The 24,820-nt window shown below is 32.5% G+C and overlaps 1 protein-coding gene across 2 annotated transcripts in view; it reads right to left on the reverse strand.

The window, feature by feature from the left end:
- Positions 1–24,820, reverse strand: part of Brinp3 (BMP/retinoic acid inducible neural specific 3) — a 378,417-nt gene that overhangs the window by 156,629 nt on the left and 196,968 nt on the right. For both annotated transcript variants that reach the window (XM_057770238.1, XM_057770237.1), the window contains exon 4: positions 11,647–11,837. In XM_057770238.1, the coding sequence (XP_057626221.1) occupies positions 11,647–11,837 (191 nt within the window). The remainder of the gene's footprint in view (positions 1–11,646; positions 11,838–24,820) is intronic.

Genomic DNA, 24,820 nt, shown 5'->3' on the forward strand with positions numbered 1-24,820 from the left:
ATCAGGTTTGGGAAAAAGGAATAGATTGGAAGAATATGAACTAGGTGGGTATTTAGTGGGCAATATAGAAACATAGTGCATTGAAAACTTCCTGAAACCTGTGAAATGACGCTAGCAAGAATTACTCTTACTATCTCTATCTCCATCCATCACCAGATGAAGGTTCTATGGTGATATGCAAGATATTCATCAGTGTGGCTATAGGATAAGGTCAGTTAAGGCACCCTCTCCTCTGCTCCCCAAGGAACAAACTTGGGACATCTCCTTGGACACCTGGGAACCCCTCTAGAGTCAAGTCTCTTGCCAACCCTAAAATGGCTCCCATAATTAAGATATCTACTTCCTTGCTCTTTTATCCACCCTTCCTCCATCCCATTCCCCCAAGTTTTCCCCATCCTCCCCAGAGAGACCCACATTGGAGCACTGGACTGAGTTCCCAAGGTCCAAATGAGGAACAGAAGGAGGGAGAAGATGAGCAAGGAAGTCAGGACTGCGAAGGGTGCGTCCACCCACTGAGACGGTGGGACTGATCTAATAAGAGCTCACCAAGGCCAGATGGACTGGGACTGATAGAGCATGTGATCAAACCAGACTCTCTGAATGTGGCTGACAATGAGGGCTGACTGAGAAGCCAAGGACAATGGCACTGGATTTGATTCTACTGCATGGACTGGCTTTGTGGGAGCCTAGCCTGTTTGGATGCTCACCTTCCTATACCTGGATGGAGGAAGGAGGACCTTGGACTTTCCACAGGACAGGAAACCCTGACTGCTCTTAGGCCGGGAGAGGGAGAGGGAGGGGGAGAAAAATAGGAGGAGGTGGAAATTTTTAATAATAATAAAAAAAATGTAAAAAAAAATAAAAAAAAGAATTACTATTACTGGTGGATATGACATCTGAATCAGTCATCATCTGGAACCAAACTAGACTTCCACTTGTGGACTTAAACACTGACCTAACCACCAAATATATGTTCCACAACCTGCCTGGCTTGAAGGATGCATGGGGACATTGACTGGTCAACTTGTGGCTCAAGCAACATGAGGGAGCCCATGCTATGCCTGACAACAGCCTGCTTGGTCCTAATCTGCAAACTGGATTGCTCAGAGACCTAGGGTAGAACCAAACACAACTAACACGCAAAATGGTATTCTCATATACCCTTGCATTAGTGCATAGCCAACAGAGAGGCTTCCTAAAGCAGTGGGTGGGAGCAGATATTGAGAGCCACAATCAAACATTAGGCAGAGCTATGGGTACTTGCAAGAAGAGGGACAGGTAAGGTTATAGAAGCAAGTGGATTGAGAACACCAGAACACAGCCCACAGATTCAACTAAGTAGACTCATGGGGGCTCACAGAAACTGAAGCAGCAATGATGGAGCCCCTATGGGTCTGCATCAGGCCCTTTGCCTACATGCTGTAGGCATTAGCTTGTGGTTTTTGTGAGTCTGCTAAGGATGGGAGAGGGAATGTATGTCTCTGACTCTTCTGCCTGCTCATGGGAACTATTTCTTCCTATTTTGTTGCCTTAATGTGAGGGTTTGGGCCTAGTCATATTGCATCTTGTTATTTTGAGTTTTCTGGAAATCACCGGGAGACCAATTTTTTTTTCCTGGTTGGAAATGGAGGAGTAGCGGATCTGGAGAACAGAGGGATTAAAGGGGATAGGAGAAGAAGAGAGTGGGGAGGCTGAAGTTGGGGTATGTTGTATGAAGGAAGAATAAATAAAATAAATCAAACTATGTAAAAGGCAAAGAGAAGGCTGGTAAACAGAGATAATTGACAAGTCTCGAGAGAAGGTTAATTAAAAGAGAAGTAGAGATATCTTATGACTTAGAGAACCTGATTGTGTTTAAACATGTGGCCATTTCGACACTTACAGGTTTTACACTGGACTGAACAAGGACCAAAACCTGATAAAATAATCAGGGGAATAGTTTAATCAGCTAATCTGTGTACAAAAGGACAAATGGTTGCTTTTTGTTTTGTGGTTATTGGAAATTTTTTCTTAAAAAATATTTGACACAATGCATTAAAAATCTTAAAATTGTTATTGTTTTAGCTCTTAAATTCTGTGTTTAAAAATTCACTCTAAGTTGTAAAGTTAGAGAAGCACATTATGTCAGGCAAATAAATCATACTGAGTGTGCAGTGGTTACATATTTTCTTTCACATGGCATGTCAAATCTGTAATGACAGCAACCTTCTTAAATAATGAAGGGACTTTTAGGAAGAGGAAGAGATCAGTGGAGGGGACAAGAATATGATTAAGTCCATTATATTCACATACACTTATAACACAGTGGATCCCATGAGTTATGTGGAAATAAGACCAATACAAATAATTTAAAGATATATACTACAATATAAAATTTAGGTTTCCTGGTCAACAATGGTTCGAATATCTAATAAGGAACACCAAAGTGTAAATCACTGCATTATTGAAACAGTAAAATGTGAAGAAGTCATAAACACTAAGACAGATGAAAAAAATCTGTTATTAATTGTATCATATAATATGCGGAAAATTTGAAAATAGTGCACATATTTTTGTATAATAGATATTGAAAATGGGAATGGAATATTAGTAATAATTTTGTGTAATTGTAATAGTATTACTTTTTTACTGCATCTTAATTTTCATTGCTTACGTTTTAATGAAGTTCCATATTAATATTTTTTATAGTTATAAAATACTTAAAGCAATTCAAGTAGGAAAAATGAAACTGAAAAACTGCAACAGAAGGAAAGACAAGAATGGTCTGAGCTTTTTCTAAGATTTTTAAGAATGATTTTCATATACATTTCTGTGTACCTCAATGAATATGGATTATATGGACAGATTTTATATATATATATTATGATTAAGTACATTATATTTACATATACATGTGACACAACAGCTATATATGAATTGTTTTGTATAGATATGTACATGTGTATGTATATATATACATAAATGTATATTTAGTTTCAGAGAAAAGGATTATTTGATGGAAGAATAAACTAGCCAAGAATATATCAAAGGGATCAAGGATATCTACCAGATATAAGCAGTACAGGGAGAATAAACATAAAAGGAAATACATTTATTATGAGAAAAACTTTACTGAAAAATTGAAAACAAAAACAATCTGGAAAAGAGGCAAAGAAATCTCAGAGTCTTTATTGAGGAAATAGTCACAATAATAAGAACTAATTGTCAGAAGTTAATAAACAAATAATAATAATAGCTTGCAGCAGATTATAGATGGTGGTGTGATGTGAATAAGAATTGCACACATAGGCTCACATATTTGAATGCTTAGTCATCAGGGAACGCACTACTTCAGAAGGAAGAAAAAGGTGTGGCCTTGGTGGAGTAGGCGTGTCTTTGTTGGGGGAGGTTTGCTGAAAAGAGTGTGCTGTGAGACTTCCAAAGTCCAAGCGTCAGTGTCGCCCTCTTCTTGCTGCATTTGGATCCAGATATAGAACTCTCAACTGCTTCTTTAGTACAATGCCTGCCCGTGTGTCAGCATGCTCCTTGTCATAATGAAAATGGGCTAAAACTCTGAAACTAAAGAGGATTTAGTCCTTTGTAAGAGTTGCCTTGGGAATGGTGTCTCTTGACAGCAATAGAACACTAAGACAGACAGACAGGTATAATGTGTCCTTACAGATGGAGTGACATCCAGAGCATTTGTATACATACGAGGACATAAACACATGTATTCCATATTTGTTTAAAGTAGTGCAATAGCAATATTAAAATCATGAACTGAAAAATTTGAACAAACCTTCAATGGCTTTATTGAACTTTTTAATTGTTTATCACTGATTAATACTTTCACATTGTGGAAATGGATTTACAATGTGTATTATACTGTAAGCTTGAAAAAGTTCACTTTTACTTCTTATGTTTTTAAAGACATCATTGGGTATTCAGGATAATCATTTAAACTAGCTATGAATAAAGAAAATTTTGGTTTTTATCATTTTTAATGACTTAGTTCCTTATATTGGATAACTGAAATAGCTCCACCCAGAAGAACAGTGTTTAATAAGCAGCAAGAGGAGTAGGCATGTCTTTCTTTTATCTGGAATTAGAGAACACTTGTTAAATACTTTTGAACATGTTCCTTATCACTATGGAAGGTCCATTTCTACATGCTTTTTATTTTCTTTCATATAAACAAATTAGTTCAAAGTTCAAATTAGTTCAAAGTTTCTCTATACCTTTGTAAATGTCTAAATCTATCTTCTGTGTAATCTATGCTTAATATAATTATTGGGATAATTGAAATTGTTAGATTTTTCCATATTGCTCCCTAAATTATTGGAATCAATCTCTTAAATTTTGATTCATTCCTTGGTTCAATTAAACTTGACTCTGCATGTGCAGATACACACTCTGCAAACTCTATTGGTAGCGTCTTCACCTAGTCTTGCATTAAAGTGATTTTTTTTAGTTCAGAGCATGGCTTATGCATCATCAGTCTATCTCAATGCTCTGTATGAGTTTTGACAATTGATATATTTTTTGTTGTATTAAATATTTGTAAAAATTCAATACTGCAGCCATCTAGATAGGATGGCTTTTCATTGGAATGTATCATTAAGTAAGAATCAGTCTGTCTAATAAACAGAGTGATTGAGATTTTGAATTCTTGAATGAGTTTTAGAAATCTGTCAGCCAAGGAATGTGTCAATTAAGTTTTACATCTGTAAGTATAAATTTGTTCATAACATACTGGTGTCACTGATGGTGTCATTAACACATACACTTCTCATACTGGAAAATGAATATGTTATTGTTTTCTGTCCTGGTAATTCTTGCTATATTCTTATCAATTTTATTTATCTTCAAAAATAATATTTTGAATAATTTATTTTTTCTCAATGTTTCTTATTTCCTAATTTATTGACTTCCGTTTCTATTTTTTCTTGTTGTGCTTAGGGTTTATTTTGTACTTTTTAAATGTATTCTTGTATTACTATTTATTTCATGATAAAATTTCAGTTTTCTGACAACTGCTTTTTGTAAATTACAGAAACATTTGAAAAATTTTTATATGTTTCAATGTTAATCTTTCAATTTGCCCTAGGCTGTCATGCATCTCTCGAAAGAAAGAAAGGAAATTGATATTTTTACATATTTTTCACCTACTCTGTTGGTGTCTTGAACTTTGACCTGATTAGAGAACTTTGTGTGTACCGGGACAAATGCCAGGATGAGGGCCACATGTGCTACAGGATTCTCCTTGTCCGAGAATCACTAGGAATGCAGATGTTTCTACTGCTTCTAAATTTAGGTGGGTTTAGGAATCTGACAGTATGGGCAAGTATGGACCATCTCTTCAGTACCATTTATTTTTTATTTTTTCTTTAATTTGTGGATGCTTTAGAAGTCTGTTATTTTATTTTTAATATTTGATGACTTCCCATATATCTTTCCAGTGCTAATTTATGCATAAATAACTTGCATGACACCCACTTAAATCTTTCATTTTATTGCTGATCATGGCCTTCTTTTCTGTGACAAAGAAAAAGTTGTTAAAATCTGTGACAGTTTTGGGTTTCTCTATTTTTTTTTGTTTCTTAAATTATGCTGAAACTCTAATACTGATAAAGGTCTCAAATGTTATTTATTTTACTCTAATTGACTAAAATATTCTTTTGAAAATATCTATCCTGGTCATTTTCTCTAAATCCATCTTTTCTAATATTTAAGTAGGCGTCATCACCAGCCTGATTTACCTATTCTCATGTCTTTACTTTCTGTTGCTGTTCTGTTAAGGTATTACTTTATATCCCTGGCTCAGCTGGAACACACTATACTGACTGACATATTGCAGCATATAAAGCATAAATATAAACTTTGCTCTGAATCATAAGCAATGTGGTATGTGAAAACAAAAAGCAACTGAAGTTTGACAGCCTCTACGAGTGTACTCCTCCTTTGGTTGAGAAAATGAACTGAATTTGAAAAGATCTGGACAAAAGAATGAAATAAACATAGTATAAACATCACAAGCCATAAAAATACTTAATATTTTTTCTATTTCTCTCATTATTTAATGTAACAAGCAAATATTATGCACCTCTTGGTAATATACACACACACAAATGTTTGATTGAAAAACTATCAGAAGAGAATAACATACCATCAGGGAGTATAATTATATAAAAAAAATCAACAAAAGTAAAGAAGTATCTAACCATATAAGTAGTGATGGATATTTTATTATCACAAAATAAAAACTGACAAAATACCTCCACTACTTATGCACAAAAAATTTCTAATCACTTTTGTTGTCAAAATGGCAGCAAAGAATATGCCTGCACTAAAAACACAGAGAAGCATTGTGTCAGTTTACATAAGTACATATAAACATTGTGTGTGTGTGTGTGTTCATTACAGCACTATTACAAATGGCTAAGAAAACAATACCAGCATGTGTTTGTTGGGGGTACAAATAATATATCCAACATTGTACTATTGCATACGGAAAACAAGGGAATTCAATCATTTACAACATGACAAACAGACCAGGCAGTCATTTTCCTTTTCTGGGCAGTCATTTTTCATAGTGAAACCCACCAACTACTAACTGAAAATGCTGTATGATCATGTTCACATGTACATACTCTAAGACAAAAGTGAGTATAGAAACCAACAAAACAACAAGTTATTTTTGAGGGAGATATTGATGGTACCCAAAGGCTATGAAGTTGCTAACAGGGAGATAAGTGAATATATAAATACAATGAACGGCATGAAAAAAATCCATTTAGTGATAGATTGCATACTGCAAATTTGAAAAGAAGACCTTAGGGGATATTGTCTTCCTTTAAAAAATGAAATATCCCCTGAACACACACTTACAAACCTACAAAGAGCATTCTACAGACTGAGAAGGTTCGGATATGTAAAAAAAAAAAAAAAAAAAAAGTAAAAAATGGGGTTTATAAGAAGGTTGAATGGGAAGAAATCATAAGGGTGAAAGGTATAATATTATAATCTCAAAAAATAAAATAAATTATTTTTAAAATATGGAATATGAACTGAGCTGATACCAAGATGGACATGCCAAGTATACTGACTACAGAAATTTCACAAGTCATAGCAGACTTTCATTTTAAGTACATTCACACTGAGCTATATCCAAAGCTTTTCACAACTGACTTTTACTTTAGAATAATGTCAGAGTCTTTCTACTTTGGATATATCCTGTAATACATTTAGGCTGGTTTTATAATCCTCCTGTTTCAGCACCTTAAAGAGCTGGGAATAAAGGTTTTGCTTTATTATAACACCATAAAAGCTATTTTTAAAGTAAGAATGTAAAGCTAATAGTAAATCACTAATTTTTACTCTTAACATATAAACAGTGCTTATTATGGGAGGTTGTCAAATTAAATTCTATAAATGAATTCAAATATTAAGTTAATATATGCATTAGGTATTTGTTACTGCAACAAAAAACTGAAAGAGGCAACAGGAAGAAGGAGAGGTTATTTTTGCTCATATTTTGATAAGATAGACTATCTTTGCAGAAGTCAATGTGAAAGGAGCTTGGAAAAGGTGACTGTATGCCATTCAGAGTCAAGAAGAGAGAGTAATGAAATCTGGCCCTCAGCTCCGTTTTTTCTCAGATTGTAACCAATTACAACCTGTGGAATGGTACCATACCAAACCAGGTTGAGAGTTGTTCTTTTTTTTCTTCTCCTTGATTAATTTAATTTAGATGACCTACTACTACTACAACACACACACACACACACTCACACTGACAAAGATTTGTTTGAATGACAGATGGAGACACCCAGATTTGTTTAAATGATAGCTCTAAACCCATAAGGCTGACAGAGAATATCTGTCTGCACAGTGTATAATTTAAGAGTTCAAGGAATCTGCAAAATTTCTCACTCTACCTACAGCAATCTAAATATGAACTGTGGATAATGCTTCTGAATGTAGTTAACTTTAGCATACAGTATGTTTTTCTTCATTTTTAAAATACAAAAACTAAAATTTATCTGATAGTATTATCTGTAAAGCAAATGCTATTCTATCATATAACATATAAAACCATAAAAGAGCACTACATAAATACTTCATGAAAATAACAATTACATTATTTTAGCACCATTAATTAAATTCTAATCACATAATTCAATTTTATTCACTGATTAATCTTAAAAATTATTGTACTAGAAAAATTATTTTCACAATGCATCTGTTTAATCAAAATTATGGTTTTGGTTAAATTTCTTCCCCAGATAAACTTTGATTTCACTTTCCCATTAGGGGCCCTATTAAAACTTTGATCTTTATCAGGCTATTTCAAAATAAAGGCCATATTAGTGAAACTGTGTGTCAGTTAATTTACTTGACTTGAAAATTTAAAAGTAATAACCAATTTTAGACACTTATTTGACATTACAATGAATGATTTAATGAGAAATAAAACTTTTATCTGTGTATTAATCATACTTATGTGGGACATTATTGAGCTACCCAGCAGTTCTTAGCCTTTGTCTTGAAATTTACAATTGCCTTAATGAGATGCTACTCACATTTCCTTTCATAATTATAGGAGATAAACACAACAAATTGCTCTCGTTCATTTTCTAGAATGCAGCTCATAGTTAGCACTAATTGCTCAACTCCTTTGTGTTTTTCGTGAATTCACATGGATAAAGTTGGCATGGTTGTGCAGATTTAGATGTAATTTTTGTTGATGTCTGGTATGAGTTTATTTTTTAACAGTACTTTGCTTTGTAAATTCTGTAAATTGAGAGGCAAAAGCATTGAACATTTATTCAATAAATAAAATGCCTCGTACATAGTACCCTGAACACACATACTACAACTAAACAAAAAAAGATGTGTATCTTGTTATTCTAATACCAACTTATATATAATAATATGATATAATATATAAAGTTAATAAATGCAAGCTCTCAGGATTTAATGAAGGAATTAAATTTAGTTACAAGACTGTAAAACAACCTCTGTATTCAATTAATGACTTTATTATATTGATTTTATTAATTGTATTCTCTCTTCGTATTTTCCATGCATGTGTGTGTGCCTAGGTACTGGATAAATCTTTAAGTGGCTTCCTTAAAGTAATTTTGAATCACTATTATTTATATTTGGTATTCTTGAATATGTCTCACCACCCCTTTTATTCATATTACCATCATTACTCTATCATTTATATATTGTTTATTACATGTAATATCATAAAAAAGAAAGTGAGACAGACTTTTGTTTCATCCTCATAGGACCCCTAAATAGAGTACTTGCACTGTAAAAAGTCTGTTCTCCTGAGGCTCATGTGAATATCCACCCCGAGCTTTATTGCAGTTGCAACACAGCACAGTGGCATAAACCCTTCAGAGTATCCCAGAAGCAACTCACCCTGCTTCAGACATTACCAGTCACTTAAAATTACAATGTCTTCTAAAAATTAATAGCACTGAAGACAGCATTAACCCCAGAAAGCTCAATTGTGTTCTTTTCGAAACTTATTGTTCTCACTCTTGCGTGCTTAATAACTTTATGTGGATGAGCTCACAGGCATGCTCTTGTGACCTGGCACAAAATCATTTCCAGTTTTTTATAGTTTAATAGTAAAATATAAATGTTGTTATTCATAACGTCATCTTTCATCATCCTATCATACTTTTTTTCTTCTCCATTATGTAAGATTTGACATCTGTCAGTCTTCAGTTTCTGGGCAGATGTTTAGGAATTCAGGGGCTATTATGGTTAATGGAAGAAGAGAAATGTCAGATGTCCACTCAATCAAGGTGAGGATGTCAGCTTCCAAAGTCAAAGTTACTTCTTTTCTCTTTTAGAGAAGACCCTGCATTCCTAATTCCTCATCAGAGTCTCTTCTCTCTGGTTCTCCTTTCTACTACACAGCTAGACTGTGAACACTGTGGAATCCTGTCTTTCCAATAACACTTGTGTAGGTAAAGTCTAAATCAGTTTTAATATCCTGCTATATGCTACCTTAAAGCATATGCATTCAGTGACAAATGTCTTTGTAAGAAAAAAATTTAATGTATTAGAAAAAATATTTTTAGTTATGAATTGTGAGTGAATATTTTTTACTTATAGGTACTAAAAACTCGACTTTGTATTTCTAGTTTTAATGAAAAAGAGAATAACTGTATAATAAACATATATTTATGCTTTCTGCATTGTAAATTATAGCTTAACATATTGCTTTCATAATTAAAATTTATTTCTGGGAAAGTCTATTTCTTATCAGTAGTATCCAGTAAATATCTAATAATATCCTATATTAAAGACTTTCTACACTATCAAAGATATTTGAAATTGTACTAAATGCATATTTATCTATGCAGTATAACTATTGCTTATATGTTTTGTTCCTCAATAAAAGTTCCACAGTTAGAGGCTGACTTCTAAATTATAAATTATGTTTTATGAAGTATAAATTATGTAAAATTGCATTTTAATTTTACATCTACAGAAAAATTTCCCAAATTCTTTTACTATAGACACTAAACAAATGTGTATCAGAATATTCCATATTGTTTGTTAATCCTTCCTCTAAAGATATTTCAATATTTTCCAAGGTAATATGTGTGTGAGAGTATACGTGTGCCTGTGTGCATGCTTGCATTTCTTGAACTATCAAAGTGATCATCTTTCAACTTAAAGGCACAAAGACATGCACACATTTATTTTCATTTCATAAAATAATGATTTTTATACTTTATGTTTGCTTCTTGTATTAAGTATGAAATAAATACAAAACACAAAAACGTTCTTTGCATTTATTTTCTTATTGTTATAGTCATCCAAAAACTTACTGTATCCATTCTCAGCTCAGTTATTAATGTTCTTGCCATTGGCAAAACATAACAATATGAATAGCTTAATATTCTATAGGAATGCCACTAAAACGGTATAATCTAACAACCCCATTCTTTGTTTCCCCTGTCTTTATTTTTTCTATCTTTTGATGGTTAACTGCATCAAATTTCATTTGACTAATTTTGATAGTCAAACTTACTAAGTACAAAATCAAAAAACTTTATTAGCCTGATAGTATTTTTCTACCAGTTCCACATTATGGCATATATTACTCCAAATACTTGTACATTCTAATTCTTCTTTTAAATACATTAGACACGATTTTTTCATGTTTTTTTGCTATACCTCACTTTCATCCAAATAAAACATCTTCATGTATTTTAAAAAGCATAGGATGATGAACAATTGTAAATATGATCTATATGATTTTAAGGTTTATCTTACATACACCATTCCAAGGAGTCACTTCTAACAAGAAGGAAACTCAAAACTTAAGTAAATTTTAATTATATGTGCTCTTATTAAAAGCAAAGTTTGACATATACATTGAAAATACTGCATCCATCTGCATGTAATTAATTATACCTAATAATTAAAAGCAATTGAAAAACTAAAAAACTAAAACACATTTTCAATAATAATTAAAAGCAATTGAAAAACTAAAAAACTAAAACACATTTTCAAACATAATCAAAAAAGATTATTTCAAACATAATCTTTCTGGCCCAGGAAATAGCCAGAAAGACATCATAGAAATGAAATAAACAAAGGGAAAGGACAATGATACTGTTAGTTCATGCTTACCTTGATGGCAGTGGATGCAATCTGGATATGGTGAAGTCTTCGAAGAGTGCTGTCCCTGTCAATAAAATAGGAAGCAGCCAACTGATGGAGTGTCTCCAGAGTGACAGACGAACTATTAGTGCTTGTATCACTTCCTTCAGATCTTTTGCTCAGCTTCCGCTTGTCCACAAAAATTGTGAGTGACTCCTCTCCTGCATTAATGAGATAAAACAACTGTATTTCCAAGTCTAAGTAAGTTTGATACTTCTCTCCTAGGATGAGTGCCTACAAACTGCAATGAAGGAAAAGACAGAGAACCACAAAATTTAATGAACATTAAATTTTTTATTTTTCTTTCCCAAGTACCTATAAGTACCACAGATATTTAAGGCTTTCAAAATATCCTTAGCAAACTTTAAATATCAACAAGTTAAAGGATATTTTTGTTAAACTACCTTATTTTGTCATGTAGTTTAACTTAGTCTATACTTGTATACCATAAAGCAAAGTATGAGAAAACATTAATTGAAGTTATGCAACACTGTATTAAAACATAATTTTTACCACAAGAACAGCTTAACAAGATGAAAAGAAGAAAAGCTAAGTAGTTTTCTGCCGTACATTTCAAATGCACAGAATCCTTATCATAAGCATGTATAAATACATTAGCATCAAATTCCCAAGTTCCCATCCTATTCTGTATTATAATATGGTGCATTAATAATCACTATGTAAATCACTAAACTCGATAGAAGTTGTAGAAACTGATAATGATGATGAACAGTGACATAAGACTTACAGTGAGTAACAGGGAAGCGTTGGTGTCCAAAGAACAGATAGTAATGCAAAATAGCCATACTCTCTAAGTTGGATATGAAGAACTTTTTTTCTCAGACTTTAACAGCATTGTGTATTTATCTAACAAATGATTAACAAATTAACTTCATGTTCTATCTCAGTAACTCATGTGTTAAGACAGAAGTGCCCACTTAAAAACTGAAAGCATAATTGGGTAGGTAAAATAGTATCATCTGTAAGAGCAGCATATATCTATCTGAACGATGACATATATTTCATAATAGCATAGCTCTTGTGATCATCTAATGATATTAGACCATAGACCTCTCCAAGACAGTCAATCCACATTTTAATAAGCTCTTAATAAAAACTTCACATATACAAAGCACTAAGTGATTTAAAATTTTATCCATTTCCTTTCCTCCCTCAAAACCTAAGGGAGGATATTTAATATTTAATATTTTTTATGATAAATGATGTAGGCCATATCATCATTTTTATAGAAACATTTTCTGAAGCCACAGTTTAAAGGATAGAACTATAACAGTTTACAGAGAAATGTTTATACTGATAAACATATTTGACTTCATTCACTGAAGCGTGCAATCCATATGAATCCAACACAAAGTGGGTGATGAAGAAAGACAACTGTAAGAAATAAAAATATACCTAAAAAGAATAGTTTTCAATGGGTTTTAAGATGTAAAAGTATAGATAAGTGTCAAAGTTGCTTACTTGAGCAAACAGATAGAAAATGCATAACAACACTCAACATATATTTTTTCCAAGGGAAGAGAAAAGTGCATGAACAATTGACATAGAAAAATCTAAAATAAGTCAAAAGTGGAAACCAGGAAAGTAATTATTTTATGACATTATTTAAATAAAAGGTTTTGGTTTGTTGCTAATAAGCTCCTTTAGACATAAAACTCACAGAATTGACACAAATGATTCCATAAGGTGATTCTGACAAAACTTTAAAGATATAAAGAAAAGAAACTTTGAAACGTTTACAGAGACTAAAAAAGAAAAAAAATTACATAATTTCAAATAAAATTGATACAAATATTCGAAAACATATATTATGACAGATATTTATTAATCTTAATCAATGATCAAAAGTACAGTGTTAATAAACATTATTTATCAGTAAAATTGATAAACCTCTTACTTGTGACCAAATGTTATAATTTTAATAGTTTAAAAGAGTTTCAAGATTAGGAAATTAAGAAAAATTAGTATATCATGTTGTGGAATACTTCTTTACATGGTGTGAAGATATGCCCCTGTGATTAGTATAATAAAAAGTTATGTGGTCAATAATTAGGCAGGATTTGAGGAGCAGAGAGGATACTGAGAAGAAGGTGGAGTTACCTAGCCTACATGAAGAAAATCAGAAAGCAATATGGGCAGTAGAGAGCAAAGATAAGAAAGTTACGAGATAGAAAGAAATTAATAGAAATGAGTTAATTAAAATTATAAGAGCTAGTTAAAAAATCTTAAGATAGCAGCTGAGTTTTCATAATTATTAAGAAGTGCACATGTGTTTATTTGGGAGCTGACAGGCAAGACAGAAAATCTGCCTATATTGTCATGTAATATCTAGAAATAAAACCTATGACGTATTGAATAATGTAAGTTTTCAAATGAATAATTAGATCACAGCTCTTTGAGGATAAAAGGTTGTAGCTTTCGACATGAAAGATAAATAACTTACTAGAGAAAGTCAGGATGTTTTCCAATTAAAATTTGGCCCTCATAAGTTTTGGATGTGATAGCATTTTCCTGTTAAACTGCTACTTAGGGAAGAAACGCAAGGATTGAGTCAGGAGCCAAGACTTTTGTCAGGACCATATAGTGAGTCTGTGTCATGTTCATCCTACATGAAAGTTTGTCTCAATACAAACACACACACACACACATCTACACAAATACAATGACAAAGCAAATACAAAAATAAAAAAAGTTGGGTTGATATTTTCAGAAGTAAATAAAGATTAAATAAAAGTAAAAAATATTCCACCCCAACAAAAAGACATGAAACACAGAGAAGAGAGCTTTGCATAGCCTCAGACATTGAATTACATAGTAGCTAAATAAAGGCACACAGTACTGCTTCTAAATGGTTAACTGAATGAAAGAATGACATTCTTATTATCAAGAGAAGCCCACGCTCTTTTAAGCTTCACATCAAGTTGCAGATTTAGGTGACATAATCTCTGGCATCTGTAAGTGAAAGAATAATCATATTTTGCCATTTTATAAGACATGAAGGACAGGAGGCAACATCTAGAAAGAATCAATTCTTAAGAGCTATCTAGAGTGTCTTTGATCAGGGAACATATGTGAGGAAGAGTCAGACTTCACCCTGACCCAATACCAAGTGAGACAAGACACAGAAATCTGTAGTGTAAACCAGCAGGGCTTGGCATTGCTAAAACAAACGTTAAAGAAGCAGGAGACTGTCTTGGGCAAGGCATTACACAGGGAAAGACAGTTCCACCCCTACCAGATGAGCAGAAGCAAACATATGAGCTGAGAATAAGTGAATTTTGATACCAATGGTGGTATAAATTCCAGGGACATCTTTTTTTAATTCAGATACTTGGATTCTTAGAACTTTGATGGTCTTGGTGTATGCATCATAGGGAGAACAGTCTAGAATCTCTAGGGTGTATGCTATACTGGGAAAAGCATCCTTCATTCACAATGCTTCAGGTTATTCACAATGTTCAAAACTTGAACATTGAAAAGGGCCTGTACAATGCACAAAATGCAAACCTAAAAATGGAATCAGACTTAAAAGGAATAAGCATAGGACCAAACTAGTTCCTCTGAATGGGTTTCACATTTGCATGGCTGGGAAAGACTGAGGGGCCACTGGCAATGGCACAATGATTTATCCCTACGGCATGAACTTGCTTTTGGGGATCCTATTCTCTTTGCATGTATACCATGCTCAGCCTAGATATACTAGGGATGGACTTGGACCTTCCACAAGGCAATGTGCCTTACCCTCTTTGAGAATTAGAAGGGGGTGGGGTGAGAGGGTGTGTGGAGGCAATGGGAGAAGAGGAAGTAGAAACTTGGATTGGCATTTTTTAAAAAATAAGTTTAATAAATTTTAAAAACTGACACTTTAATTACAGCACATATCCCTTTGCTTTCCTCCCTTTCCACCCCTATAACCCTCCCTGATTTTCAAGTTTATTGCCTGTTTTTCACTGTCCTTGAGTACATATATGATCCTGTGTATTCATACATATTCCTAAATATAACCAGCTGAATCCATGTAATATTGAGGAAAACAAAAGTTCATTTAAGCCAAAGCATATTTAGTAAGACTTTTTTTATTAATAAAGTCTGCCTTTTCCATTTTTGTTTAATATTTTTTTTTAGCTCAGTCCTCTAGTTTGTGGCAATATGCTGAAAATAAGTTCTCTGATTGCATATTTCTAAGATACATTTTTCTGTCATCACTTTTCAGATGATAAGAAAATCTATACTATTAACTAATTTCTCATAAAATTCTAAGTATCTTTTACTCCAGACTACTGAAGCAGCATAACCATCTTTTAAAGTTTACTAAAATACACTGATGTAAGACTATTTGCCCAATATGTTTTCCCATACAAAATTGAAGGTAATACATAGCAAGATGCAGTAATTGTTGTTTTAGATAAAGTGGCTCAAAATATGCTAGTGTGAGAGATGACATAGAGAATATTGGACATTTAAGTAGACATGAGCATAAGGAAATGTGGGCCAGAAATGAACAAGCAAGAAGAATATGCATTTTCCATCTAAGGAAGAATTAGTTCCTCTATTTTTATTACTTTAGTGTATATAATCAGAGTTCTTTGTATTCTCTTCTAACCTGAAAAAAAAATGATACTTCATACAATAAAAAAGTGTATAATTTTTTATTGATTTTTATTGAGCTTTACATTTTTCTCTGCTCCCATCCCTCCCCACTTCAACCCTCCCCCAAGGTCCCATGCTTCCAATTTACTCATGAGATACTGTCTTTTTCTACTTTCCACACAGGTTAGACCTATGTATGTCTCTCTTAGTGTCCTCATTGTTGTCTAAGTTCTCTGGGATTGTGGTTTGTTAGCTGGTATTCTTTGCTTTATGTTTATTTTGCACCTATTAGTACACTTATATGTTTAGTAATTATAGTATTTATTCAAATTTAGATAATTTGAATGAGACATTATAAAGACAAAATGATAGAATGAGAGGGGCATGTGAATTTTGCTGTCACATATGATGGATAAATTCTAATCATTCACTGTCCTCTCCTTGCTGATTTTGATGTTTTATGAAAGTTGTATAGACTATTAGTGTCATCACTTCCAAATGAAAGGTAATATCCTCTCTCAAAACTCTGGGAACATTAAGCAATGGAATTCCTCTACAGCCTTTGGCAGAGCAAAAATGAATATAATAAATATTAATTTATTCTTTTTTCCTGAATTTTATTGTACCACATGATTTTCATATTAACCTCAAATTACTGAACTTTTTTTTTCTACTTGAATCTGGAGTCAATCATTATTATTACCTAGGGTATTTTTATTATCAAAATGTTTAAACATAGCTGAGGGTTTTTAATAGTCTGATAAAGATGACCCACTTGCAAATTGTTCTTCTTTTCTTTATGATGGGATATTAATTCATGTATGTAAACGATCTCCCTTAAGTCAGATATGAGAAAAGCTTATATCTTTATGTAAGCTGTTATACTTTTATAAAATCTATTCTAATTTATTGTTTTTAATATGCCAAGCATTTTTTATATTAACCAGCTTATATTAAAGATCATTTAGTTATTTGTATTTTCAAGAACCATCAATCTTTATAGAGCATAAACACTTTCTTCTTTGTATAATATCAATTTTTAATTGTTAAAAATATGAACCACTACCATATTTTTCCAATTTTATGATAAATAAATCATTTGAGATACTTATACAAAGACTTGAGAAAGAAGCCTACATTCTCAATTTTAAATTTTTCCACAAGTATTCAATGATACAAATATTTTAGAAAGGTATATTCAAACCTGCTGCTATCTATAAGCAAGGCATGAGCTATAAAGTTCAGTCACACGTTGCAAACACAGACTGTGGTTTTGGAAGTGATCATCATCCCAAATCTGCTAGAACATGAATAAGTGAATGCAATCAGGAAAAGATCTAATTGGTCCATGTGGAAACCATGCAGCTGTCTCCTTCACCTGAAAACCTGTGGTAGTGTGTGCATAATTAAAGCACAGATTGCAAGATTCTTTCATGGAGATGTGAAACACACACACACACACAAATCAAACAAAACAAAATCACAATTTTTATTTTACACCAATTAACTGAAAGCTTTATACACTTCTGAAGCATGGCCTTTTAAGTTATGCTTTATTTTTCCTGTATTTATATGCAAATGGGATCTGTTACTAAGCTGGACTGGGACTGGTGGAGCATGTGATCAAACCGGACTCTAACGGGTGGGACAAGGAGGGCTGACTGAGAAGCCAAAAATAATGACACTGGGTTTTGATCCTATGGCATGTACTGGCTTTGTGGGAGCCTGGACTGTTTGGATGCTCACTTCCTAGACCTGAATGGAGGGGGGAGGACCTTGGACTTTCCACAGGGCAGGGAACCCTGACTGCTCTTTGGACTCGAGAGGGAGGGGAGGAGATTGGGGGGAGTGGGAGGGAAAGGGGAGGGGGGGAGGAGGTGGAAATTTTTAAGTAGAAAGAAAGAAAGAAAGAAAGAAACAGAGAAAGAAAGAAAGAAAGAAAGAAAGAAAGAAAGAAAGAAAGAAAGAAAGAAAGAAAGAAAGAAAATAGAAATTAAAGAACTTTGATTCTATTTTCTTTTTATTTGGTTTATGTCATTCTCATATGTATATCACATTATTAGTAGTAAAAGTAGTATTCTTTAAAAATTTAGAACTGAAGTTAACAGAATGAAATTAGATAAAGCGTCTGGAGAGATGGCTAAATGGTTAAGAGCACTTACTGCTCTTGCAAAGACTTGTGTTCAGTTCCCAGAACCCACATGGCAATTTACAATCTTGTGCATTTTATCATCAGAAATCTTACACTCATTTGACTTCCATGGGCACTAGGTAACATCCATGTAGACAAAACTTTCCTATACCTAAAATAAGAACACAACAATTGATTGTTCAGTAATAAATGGTCAATCCTCAAAACATAATTACAAATAACGGTGTATGGACTGAACAAGTTATGTTTAGGAAAAGATATTTATATGCATATACATCCACACATGAAATAACTAAGTGAAAGTGAAAGTCATGATTTGAAGGAAGTATAGTTAGGGAGGGGTATATGATACAGCTCTTTAGGAGGGGATAAAGGAAAAATTTTGTAATTATAGTCTCCCATTTGAAAAAAAAACTATCATTGCATGAATCCCATGGTTCAATCAGTAATGATAATTTAACACATCATATTCAACTGTGCAATAATTTATTGTTTTTATGGTGACAAATAAGCATATGGGAATAATTGACCCATTGCTGAGATCTATAAGTAGCGTGAGAAGGTGATCTGTTTCTTATGGTATTGAAAGGTAGAGCCATGATCAAATGATCAACAGATAAAAAGTGTATGAGGTGTGTGTCATCATACAGTACATGCTTCATGTTTACATGCTTAGAAAAATTATACCTCTTTTCTCCCTTATTCTGTTTAAAAACAGGACAATCCACAATGAGCCTTCTTAAACTTCCATAACAAGAAGAAAAACCAAGAGAACCACGGGGTTTTCATAGCCGTCAGCAGATACTATTATAAACTATCAAATTTTAATTTACTGCTTTTTGAAGCCTTTATATTTTTATTATACATAGATTTTTTATAAATTCATAAATATGTGGTGGTTTGCATAACAATGGCCTCCATAGGCTCATATATTTGAATGAGTGTTTAGTTCAGGGAGTGGCACTGTTAGAATTAAAGGGATTAGGTGGCTTGAATTTATTGGAAAAATTAAGTGCCACTTGGATTATATCTTGAAATTTTAGGTATTCGTGCTAAACCTAGAGTCTCTCTTCTTCTCTCTACCTATGGGTCAGGCTATAGCTCACAAATACTGTCTGCCTGCACGCCACCGTGTTACCAGCCATGATCATAGTGGACTAAACTTTTGAAAATGTAACCAAGCCACCATTTAAATTATTTCTACTATAATAGTTTCTGTGACCATGGTCTTTCTTTACAGCAGTATCATAGTGAATAGTAAAGGTACATTTTAGCAGACTTCATTTTGGCCCAAAAACTCAGATGTCTCTTTTTCTTTCTCATTTTCTCATTCTCTGTTCTTTACACCCTTCTCCTCTTTTCTCCCCTCCTATTTACTCTCTCTCTGCCTGCCAGCCCCTCCAATCTTTCTACTGTCTAGCTATCGGCTGTTGAGCTTCTTATTAGGGCAATTAGGTACCTCAGGCAAAATATGTGAAACAGCAACACACCTTTACATAATTAAACAAGTTCAGGCTAAAGCAATGTACCACAACTTTACTTAGTTGAAGTAATATTCCACAGCAGTACAATATATACTACTTTTCTCTTCCTCTTCCTCTCTTTCAATCCCTCTCATGCTGTTCTCTTGTTTTCCCTCAAATTCATAGACTCATTTTCTTTCGTTGTAATGCATATACAATGATTTTAAATCTTCTGAATGACCATGTTTTATTCATTTTGTAATTAATACAGTTCAGTTGGTTGCTGCACTATCATATAATATTTTGGATGAATAAAAAGTTAAATAATAACCACAAAGGGCAGATACATCTAACCCCTTTCAACATATTTACACTTAAAGCTTTATTTGGATGTATCTTTGCCTTGATGCAAATTTTGCATATAGAGCACTTTATAAACAAGGAAGAAATGACTCAATTTGGCTTAAATATGTTTAAAATTTTACATTTGATATAGGCATGTATCTCAAATATATCTTTACATATTTGTAATAGGAAGCCATATAATTCCTTGTATGAAATTTTACTTTCTGTGTGATTGTTCTTTCCTTTTGAACTTGTGCTTAGTTTGCCTTTGCATTTTGCTCTCAATAATTATCTTCCTCGATATAGTGAAGGTGCACAAGTAGTTGTTTCCTACTTGTCTAATGAAAGAGAGGGACAAGAGTGCTTCAGAAACAAAGAGTAATAAGAAAAAAACAGCCTTGAAAATGTTTCCTTAAAATAGGTAGAATTATTTTTATACATAAATACAATAGATAAAATAGAGACATGTTAGATTAGCACCAATTAACATTTGCACCATATTACAGAAGAGAAGTAGTTACCCTTTTAAATCATAAAAAACAATTCAAAATATTTCCTAAAATACTCTAAAGGAGAGCAGCTGACCTTACAACCATTAACTGTTATCTGCAAGAAAAGATGAAACTGTTATCACTAAAATTGCTCATAACTCATAATGCTCCCTATAGTGCAATTAAATGAAAAAAGTAATTTAACATAGCTCAAGGTTAGTTTACATTGTATCTCCACTGACTGAAAGAAAATTAGGCTGCTTCTAATTTTGAAGACAGTTAAAATCAACACAAAATGAAGATGTTTGTATGTTTCTTTAGTGTTTAGCTCAGAATTGCTCCTATACTTTCTATATACATTTATTCTCAGAAGCCAGATTTCTGGTTCATTTGAGTGCACTTCGAATTTAGTTAGGCACTACAAGAAGTGCTGTTCAAACTTAATGTATATTGAAGTCACCTATAAATGTTGTGAAATAGATCGGGGACTAAATATGCAATTCTGCATTTCTAACAAGCTCCAAGATGATGCTGATGCTGTTGATTCCCTCAAAATTCATGAGATCATTATAGACAAAAGGACTAATTCTAAAAGAAATGACTATCTTTGTTAATCACCCAGTGAAGCTGTTGCAAGAAGCATTTAGTTCTTAAGCTTTGTATAACAGGTATGTATTAAGCAAACAATATGTATATGATTGATCTGCTTTACCAATATTCTGCAAGAAGGATGCTGGGTAAAATTTTACTTGATTGAAAGGCATTATACCACTTAACTTTTATCTAGTCCTCCATTATCAGAACACTGTTATTAAAAACAGATAACATGGAAAATTTTATTTCATTTTACCTTATTATATTTATTATCATTTATTATCTTTTAATAATTTTAGTACATAATTGTCTTGTAAACAGTCAAACTGAAAACTTACTTCTTAGCTTCAGTCCTTTCATTTTGCATATCAGAGACATGGGAAAGACTATAGAATGAGGAAGTGTGAGTGAATATTGTGACTTAACCAAAATGATTATGTCCTCTTTTTCCTTTGCTGCATTCTAAACCAACAATGGCTGATGGTCTAAACTTCAGAAAGCATTTCTGTACTATCCTTGCTATCTTTTCCTCATAACAAAACTAATATCCCCATAGAAGTAATTTCTAAGATTTTCAGATAATTATTCATATTTCTTTAAGATATGGATTTATATTCAATTACTTGTTCCCCCAATTATGATAATTTTAACTAAATTAAAAGAAGTTTACACTTTCTTAGAAGAGATCCAGATGGAAGGACGGTGACAGGTGTTAACTGATCGGGAAAAGGTAACATATGACAAAGAATTACAGTTGTGGATTCTTTGTACAAAGTACACTTCATAGGAACTAAAGTAAAAATTGACTATTACTAAATTGAAATGAGAATATTTAAGTTTTATGCTTATGGGGATGCAAAAATAAAAAAGAAACACTAACAGCTATTCTAACAAAACTTTATCTTAATATTTCTAATCTTTAAGTTAAAAATATTTTTAAATAGTCAAGCAAAGTGAAATATCAAAATGACACCAGAACTCATTTTTTCAGTGGAAGAGTATTAATATATTATAAGTGCTTGTTCTGTTAATAATATTATGGATACTGAATATTATACATAGTTCAATTCATTTTTGAAGAAAATATGGTTTTATTTTAAGTAAAATTAAATATTTTGCAATATGGCAAACAAAAATACATCTTCACAAGAATTTCTTTTAGAAAAAAAATAAAAACATGAGTACTTGCAACTGAAAAAGCAATGTAGTGTTGGCTGGGCAGTGGTGGTGCACACCCTTAATCCCAGCACTAAGGATTCAGAGGCAGGTTGATCTCTATGAGCTAGAGGCCAGCCTGGTCTAAAGAGTAAATTCCAGGAATGCTACAGAAAAAAGCCTGTCTTGAAAAAGCAGACTTAAATTACAATGTTATTTGGAAAATATTTAATTATGACATTTAATGGGTCTGTACATTCAAAATAACATTTGTATTGCTTTCATGATAGATTTTAGTTATGACATTGTATACATTTACCCATAAATATTTTAGTTTATTTATTTTGTGCATTGAATAGTCACACTTTAATTTTTAGAAACATTCTTGTTTTATAATAGCCAACTTTATGTTGATTTTGGATCACACAGTTTTATTTAATCTGTTCATTGCTGTTAGTATTCTCTATTTGAATTATTTGGAATATTTGGTGAAAGATAATGTGGCATGTGTAAATACTGACATAACTCTGTATCATTGGAAAAGTTAACCCACAAGATGACTTAATCCCAAGAAGATTTTTAAACACCCTTTATAGAATACCAACACCACCAGCAGGAGCAAAAAACAACATAAAATGGTAAAAGAAAAACAAAATGTACCACTCATATTATAAAAATAATGCAAAAATTATGTTCAAAATTTGAAAAATGTGATAAGAATTTTATTGATGGAAAGTGCATATACTTCTGTTTTTTTCTATTTATAAACTTTATTTTATAGATGAAAATATTTCTAGTTACACTACCTTTTTGATAAAGGTAATGAAGCCTTAAGTCTTAACTTACTCAACTTCTAAAAGCTAGCAGCTTTATCACCAAAAATACAAAGAAAATAGACAAAAGTTACACAAAATGACAATTTTTGAGTTATTCTATTATTTTCTCATATATGAAAATAATAGAATATATATACATACATATAAATATATAATGGTTTCTGCCGTTTTCTAAATATGACAGGGTTCTATCCTTTTTCCATCTGCCGTATCTTATATGTCTGCCTTTTGCTATGATCCTGAGACTCTTCAGTTATGAACCTTTATAAAATTCCCTTATTTTAGTTTTTTCCTTCCATTCAGACAGAACTTCAGTAGTATATGTAATCATTATAAATATTTATATTTGTCAGAAAACTCTGTATTCTTGGACTCTGGAATAGTCAAATATTGTACAGACAATTTAATCTGAACCTGTCTCATACCAACATCTATTATAACCACAGAGACATGACCACATACAGATAAGGTCTTTTTCTTGAAAAAGATGAAGTAGAGATGTCATAAACAATTCTACAAACACAGTATTTTGGAATATGTATTCATTCTATGAATAAGGCAAAATATGATGATAATTTAGTGCAAAGTTTTTACTGTACTCTTGGAGAGGCAAGAATTCCTCTGAAACACTTTCATTTATAAAAGTAGTAAGTTAAACATCACTGAAATAAAAAAAATAGGAAGAGTCACATGTGCTGCTTGAGATGAGAGCTAGCACTTGATTGCAATTTTGGACTTGTAAAGCACAACAAATGGAGATTTTATGGTAACTGTCATGTTTGGGACTGCCTCTAAAAACAGATCATTATTGTTTCAGATTTACAAATATCCAGTATCAAGAATGAACCACAAAAGAATTCTCTGGTACATTTTGAAGGCTTTCATGTATATGTGATGACTTGCTGTAAGCATTCCACCTACAAGGTCAAGACAGAGTTTCTTATGGGATATATCCTGAAATAATTAACTGTTTGTATTTCTGTCAGACCGGTTTGCGGGTGTCTAAGAACAGAAACCAATCCTATAATGCTGAGGAACATGAAGAAAGTAGCCTTCCACAGCACTTCTCCATAGACAAGATCAGCACAGCCACCTTTTGTGAATTCATGGAGCGACTGACAAGGAAGCACATACTCTTCCCTTAGCTACCATGTCCAAATTTTATAACCAGTCTCATATAGAATCAGTAATATTGATTACTAATTTGTACTTTCTTTGGAATCTGCAGAGCTTATGGTAGACACATGTATAATTACATGTAGAGAATTGGAAGACTGAAAATATTTTATGACATCATATTTTCTTTCTTAATTATTACCTCATTGAATATCCTTCAGGATTATTCAAGCTTCTGATTACTAATGACAATATGAAACCCATATTTAAGTGGACATAATCATAGGTTTCTTAACCTCACTAACATTTTTAAAAATATTATCAATCAGCTGTTATGTTTTTCTCCTTCCCATAATCATGAGTCAAATACAGTCTACTGGA

Source organism: Chionomys nivalis, chromosome 5 (genome assembly GCF_950005125.1).
Source record: "Chionomys nivalis chromosome 5, mChiNiv1.1, whole genome shotgun sequence".
NCBI classification, from domain to species: Eukaryota; Metazoa; Chordata; class Mammalia; order Rodentia; family Cricetidae; genus Chionomys; species Chionomys nivalis.